Source organism: Hylaeus anthracinus, unplaced genomic scaffold (genome assembly GCF_026225885.1).
Source record: "Hylaeus anthracinus isolate JK02 unplaced genomic scaffold, UHH_iyHylAnth1.0_haploid 11994, whole genome shotgun sequence".
Taxonomy (NCBI): Eukaryota; Metazoa; Arthropoda; class Insecta; order Hymenoptera; family Colletidae; genus Hylaeus; species Hylaeus anthracinus.
In genome coordinates, this window is record NW_026534341.1 from 16,048,780 (window position 1) to 16,055,657 (window position 6,878).

At 44.6% G+C, this 6,878-nt stretch overlaps 1 protein-coding gene across 1 annotated transcript; it reads left to right on the forward strand.

Moving 5' to 3' along the window:
• The first annotated feature begins 381 nt into the window (after positions 1-381).
• On the forward strand, positions 382-3,611 carry LOC128888603 (uncharacterized). Its single transcript, XM_054145627.1, has 2 exons — positions 382-1,675; positions 1,827-3,611. Exons 1-2 carry the CDS (start codon positions 573-575, stop codon positions 1,852-1,854), a joined length of 1,131 nt encoding a protein of 376 aa, XP_054001602.1. The 5' UTR covers positions 382-572; the 3' UTR covers positions 1,855-3,611.
• The last annotated feature ends 3,267 nt before the right edge of the window (positions 3,612-6,878 follow it).

Consider the following 6,878-nt stretch of genomic DNA (forward strand, 5'->3'; position numbering starts at 1 on the left):
GCGAAAACAGTAACAATTCGAACTCATGTTCTGTCCACAGTTTCCACCATATTTACCATCTTTAACCCAGACGTTCCTGACTGGCCACACATTAAGAATTTGAGACTGGTAGATCAGGACTTCCTCACACCACGGCCAATTGATGTTATTACTGGAGCAGACTTCTATGGAGAAGTAATCAGACCCAACATCATCAGGGGACCACCATCAACTCCAATTCCCCAACTTTCCATCTTTGGTTGGCTAATTCTTGGACCCGTGAGTGTACCATCTCATTACTCTCGATCAGCCCACACTGTGACGACGCACGACGATACTTTGCAAGAATTGCTCACAAGATTCTGGATCCAGGAGAAGCCCCCATCAGTCAGCGACAGCGCATTGATACCAGAAGAAGAAGAATGCGAAGCTCATTTCTGCTCAATTCACTATCGTGAGCAGACAGGGAGATCAAACTGAGCATCAAAGAAGATCTCAACAGTCTGGCCAGACTCTCAATACCACGATGGTTTCGCACCTATAAAGACTCAACGGTGGAAATCCACGGCTTCTCTGACGCATCTCAACTCGCCATGGTGGCAGTAATTTACATTACTGTTTCTACACGGCTCACGCGCTCATTGACGTCACTAGTTTGCGCGAAGACTAAGGTCGCGCCTCTCAAGAAACTCACGATCCCACGGCTAGAACTCACCGCAGCGCTGCTTCTCACAAAACTTGCAAGATATGTTTCAGATACTCTCCAAGTACAGCTCAAGGCTACGCATCTGTGGACGGACTCAAATGTCACACTCACGTGGATCAAATCACAACCAGGACGTTGGAAGGAGTTTGTCAGGAACAGGGTATCGCAAATTCATGAACTCGCCCCTGACGCACAATGGAGACACGTTCCTGGCACTTCCAACTCTGCTGACTGCGCATCGCGGGGCATCTCGACAGATCAATTAGAGAAACTCAACCTCTGGTGGGAGGGTCCACATTGGCTGACGCAGCCAACAGAACATTGGCCAGCTCAACCAGCGCACGCAGAAGCAGTGGCAGAATTAGAAGTGAGACCCAATGTCTCTCTCATCATCACAGCTCCAAAGTTAAGTTATCATTGGGATCTCATTTACAAATATTCGTCACTTATTAAGCTCTATAGACTCACTGCGCTTTGTTCTAGGCTAGTTGCTCGATTACGCGGAAGACTAGAAGATCCGCCAGTAGTCCTCATCTCATCGAAGGCCATGGAAAAGGCCAAGCTCTTTTGGACGCAGGCAACCCAGCAACTGTTCTACAGGCAGGAGTTGAAGTTGCTCAGCGCCGGCTCCACGTTGCATTCAGCGCATCCCTTCAATCGCCTGACAGCTTTCATCGATTCTGAGGGAACTCTCAGGGTTGGAGGAAGACTAGCTCATGCAGCGCTAACAGCACAAGAAAAGCATCCTGCGATTCTTCCAAAGGAGACGCTATTGACGAAGCTCATCATCAAAAACGCGCACAAGAGCACTCTGCACAACGGGACTCAGCTCACACTAGCCTACATCAGACAGGCTCATTGGATCATCAGTGGACGAGCACCGGTGAAGTCTCATATTCTCAAGTGTGTTATGTGTGCTCGGCAAAGGGGGATCCGTGCTCAACAACTGATGGGCCAACTACCTCTTTGTCGAGTTACACCGTCAAGTCCGTTTACCAATACGGGCCTTGACTACGCAGGACTCAATGGCACTTCAATCCACCTGCAGCCCCCCATATGGGAGGAAAATGGGAAGCGGTGGTGAAATCAATGAAATTCCACCTCAGAAGAACGATCAAGGTGCTCGCTTTGACGTTTGAAGAAGCGACAACGCTCATTGCGCAAATTGAAGCTGTGCTCAACTCCAGACCGCTCGAGCCTCTCAGCGACGACCCTGAAGACGTTTCCGCATTGATGCCAGGACATTTCCTCGTCGGAACAGCTCTCAATTCAATTCCGGAGCCGTCTCTGCTAGACATCAAGGAGACTCGACTGTCCAGCTGGCAGCGCATACAGCAACGGACACAACAGTTCTAGAAACAATAGTCAGCGCACTATCTCCAACATCTTCAGGCAATCTCCAAATGGCATCACCCATCTCATCAGCTCAAAGTCGGTGCACTGGCACTGATAACTCACGAACACTTGGCTCCCAGCAAGTGGCCACTTGCCAAAGTCACTGCATTACACCCTGGCAAGAACGGACTCTCTAGAGTCGCTACGCTCAAGGCAGCGACTACATCACTGGTGCGACCAATCCACAAACTCATCATCTTGCCGACTCGTCAGGAAAGAGAGGATTCAACATTTCAACAACAATGACTTGTTGATGGCGGGCGGAATATTTGCGAATCGGCTTTCAAATGACGCGCAGGGAGGCTCCCGGCGTCCCATCGATCAGTCATCGATCGACAGCGGGCGCTCTTGTCCAGCAGACAAGAGTTCGGCCGAATTTCGGAACGCGCAACGGTCGCGTGCTCACGCCACGTGCGCTGAGTCGCCATTGTGAATCTAGTGTTCAAAATAAACGGATCGCGACCAGACTTTTTGGACATTTTTACCAGCCTACCTCAAGTTCAGCTCAAATTCATAGTTAAACTCATCCCAAAGTGCGGTAAGGTGAAGTTCAGCGCATCAGCGCATCAGCTCAGCAACCAGCAGGCGGCTGAATTTATATATTAACACTTTGCCGACCGCAGACTCCGCATCGCCTTTACGCTGCCGCCGGCGAGATTCACACAGGTTCTACTGCTCGCTAACGGTGGTGGTAGAGGATTGGATTGATGTACCCCGGCGGTCGTTTGAGGTGTCGGGACTTCGGTTCTAGTATCCGAAATCAGTCTGGGGCCATCTAACTCATTGCAAGCGTTCACCTCCTAGTGGTTACCACCGTGAGTACCTCATAGCCACGGATTAGTCCGTGGATATCGAGGGAAACTAAGTAATGCCTCTGCGACTTGCCTAACAGCAAGGCGGCTACGGCGTAAGCCTCTGTTGGTAGTCTCAACGACCCAATCATAATCCCACTTCGGTGGTTTTATGATTGGTACGAGACGGTAGGGGCCCGGGGATCTTGCCTTAATCGGCCGGATTGCGAGTATGGTAACTCTATAAATTGCCCCCGAATCCTAAGCTATGGTGCGTAGCGATGGGATGTGTGGTTGGGTGGGCAGCCCCAATCCCAAGCGACCAACCTGAGGAACCTGCCGAAACCCCAATGTACTAGGCTTGCCCGGGCAAAGGTGGCTCTGGTCGGGTGGACCTCCTTTCCACCACACTCGTGGGAACAACTATGAGTATTTCTTTAAAATCCAAAAAACCTAAGACGAAGAAGGAGGCTGCAGTCATTAGCAGCGATGAAGAGGGGCGAATGGAAGTGGATACAGCGCAGGTTGTACTTACCCCAGTCGCTACACCTAGTGGAGGAACTACCCCTAGACTAGGGCATAGTCGTACGAGTTCGATCTCCTCTATTACAGAGGAGGTTGGTACTCCACTTTTGGCAAAAAGGAAAAGATTTGACACCTCGAGATCGGAAATCGACTCGCAAAAGCCCGCTGCTCCACTTGATGAGGTGAGAAAAGAGAGGGAGGAACTAGAAGCTTACCTATTTAACGATGCAAATAAATTAACAAAAAGTGCCATTCAATTTATTTTATCAAAGTGGGGAATTTTGGAAAACCGTTTGCAAAATGAAATTTTAGAAAAGGAGAAGCTTCTGGTTCGAAATGAGGAGATAAAAAGTAAGTCGACGATGACATACGCTCAAGTTACATCTCGAGGTGTTAGCCCAGCTCCTCCTCGCGTCTCTACAGTAGGAACACCTAGAAAAGAAAAATCAACAAGTCAGATCCTCATCGTGAAAGCTGTGAATGATAAAGATAATAGGACTAGTGAAGAACTTAAAAATCAGGTTACCCAAGTACTGGAATCAAAGAGAAAAGATCTAAGGGTAAGAAATATTAGACAACTAAGAAATAAAGGAGTTCTCTTAGAACTCGAAAGCAAAAAGGATGTAGATATTGTTAAGGGTGTTGGACTCGATGGTAGGGGACTAAGCGTTGCCGCTCCTAAGAAGTTGGACCCCGTCATTGTAATCTACGACGTTGAAAAGGATTTGAAGCCTGAAGAACTTAAAGAGGATTTGATATCGAAAAACTTGGTTGCTACAGATGATCAGTTTAAGGAAAAACTAAAAGAAAAAGTTATATTTAGACATTCTTTTAAAACAAGCCACCCTGACAGGGTTAATTGGATAGTCCAGTTACCTGGTAAAGCATTTGATACTCTACTGAACTCCGGTAGGGCCTACATGTTTTGGCGATCATACAGACTGCGTGAATATTTAAATATTGCCAGGTGTTTCAAATGCCACATGTATGGACATGTGGCTAAATACTGCACTACCCCTAAGCAACTTTGCGAGCATTGTGGTGATCTTGACCACGCTCGCGAGGATTACAAAAAGAAAGATCATCCTCAGTGCCCGGCGTGTTCGTCTTAAGCGCAAGGATGTCGCCCACAGCGTTAGGAATAGATCCTGTCCAGAATATCTAAAACAGGTTGAAATATACCGAAATAAGGTTCAATGGACTTAATTATTGGTCAGATTAACGCGCAAAGATCGATGGCTGTGGCGGCAGATTTGCGAAAAATCATTTTGGATTGTAAGTTGGATATCCTGTGCATTCAGGAGCCGTATGTTTTTAAAGGAAAGATCAGAGGTTATATCTCGCCGATACTATTATCTGTGGTTCAACCGAAAGGGGACTCTCCTTGGGTAACAAATATAATTAATAATTCAAAATTGGATTTTTTCGCCATGACTGGTTATGAGTCTGAACATATGTTGGTCACGCAGATTATTTTTAGAAGTATCAAGTTTTTTCTTATAAATTTATATTGACAGCACTCTCTTTCGCCTAATATATTCATGACTAAGTTGGAGAGATTCATCAATGAGAACGGTACAAGCAATATAATTATTACCATGGATGCGAATGCTAAATCTACTTGGTGGCATTCAGACGTTATTGATGAAGCAGGTCGAGAGTGGGAAGAATTTATTTTGGACCACAATCTTTATATTGCTAACAGGCCTGGAGAGCTTTATACCTACTCCAGCTTACACGGCGTGTCTAATATAGATATTACTCTTTGTGGAAGAAATTTATAAAATAAGATCTCGAACTGGAGGGTTACTAATTTATGCTCCATATCGGATCATAATTTGATACTGTTTAAATTTAAAACCTACATGGCGAGACCATTAAATCTTTTTAGAGACCGCGAGTATAATATTAAGGCGGCGAAATGGGATCGTTTTGAAGAGGCTGTCAGTCGAATTGTAGATGAACAGTATTTAGCTGATTTTGACCACCTGAGTGTAAATAATATGGTTAGAAGAGTAATTAACTTACTAGTCGATGTTTGCCGTGAAGCGATCCCTAGGAAAAAGAGAGTTGATAAACCAGTCCCCTGGTGGACCACGGAGCTATCGAATCTGCGTAAGGAGGTTCGGCGTAGGAAGCGTTGCTTGGGTAGAGCTCGGAGAACGAATGATGCATCAGTGGTTGAAGATGCTCTACAGATGTACAGGATCTCTAGAAATGCTTACGTGGCGAAAATTAAGAAACAGAAATTGGACACCTGACGAATGTTCGTTAAAGAAGAAGGAAACAAAGACCCTTGGGGTATAATATACAAAATTGTTAGGGAAAAATGGCTGCAAAGTTTCTCCGTATCGGCGATTAAATTGCCAAATGGAGAATCAATCAAATCCTGGCGAGAATCAGTAAAAGCGCTATGTAAAAAGTTTTCTCCTAGGGACACCATGCGAACTGAGGGAGTAATACACCGTAATCTCCGTAGTCAAAATGGCACTTACCAGAATCATAATGTTGAGATGGCCATTTCGATTGATGAAATACAAGCTGCTTTAAGAAGAACCAAGGTTGGTAAAGCTGCTGGTCTCGATGGCTTTGGCCCTGAAATAATTAAAAGACTTTGGATTGTTAAGAAAGAAATAATGCTAACACTATACAATAAATGCTTTGATGACGGCATATTTCCAGCATCTTGGAAAGTAGCTAAGCTACTTATTATTCCTAAGAAACCTGATGCTGATTTAAGTTCGGTAGGCGCATATCGACCAATTGCTCTATTACCGGTTGTTAGCAAAGTTTTTGAAAGAATTATCGTTAATCGAGTGAATAATGCATATGCTTTAGCTGGACTCCAGAATGCTAAGCAATATGGGTTTAGGAAGGGTTTCTCTACTGAGGACGCCCTTCTGGATTTCAAAAATAGTGTTGAGTTAACCAACAAGAAATATGTTGTTGCCATCTTCATAGACATTGTTGGCGCATTCGATAATTTATGGTGGCCCGCCATTGGGGCCAGAATAAGAGGCCAATTGCAGCACTAAACTTATTAGAATTCTAGATAGTTATTTCAATGATCGAAAAATTTTAGTCAAATCTAAATATGAAAAAGTTATATATCGAGTTCAAAGAGGATGCCCGCAGGGATCGATCATAGGACCGGCTGCGTGGGTTTGAGTTTTAGATGTTTTCTTAAATAACTTCACAGAGAACAATAGTGAGGACAATTCTCAAATTATAGCATATGCTGATGATGTGCTCTTTTTAATCAAAGGTAATAGTCGTGTTGAAATTGAAAATTTTGCCAATTCTTCAGTAAGGCAATTTCAAGATTGGTGTAAATTAAATAAACTGGAAATCTCTACTACTAAAACGGAAGCCATGATGCTTAAAAGTAAATTTTCTTTAACTAGATTGCCTACTGTGAAGTTGTATCAGAATAACATTCAATTTGTTAAAGAAATTAAATACCTTGGTGTTACCATTGTTAC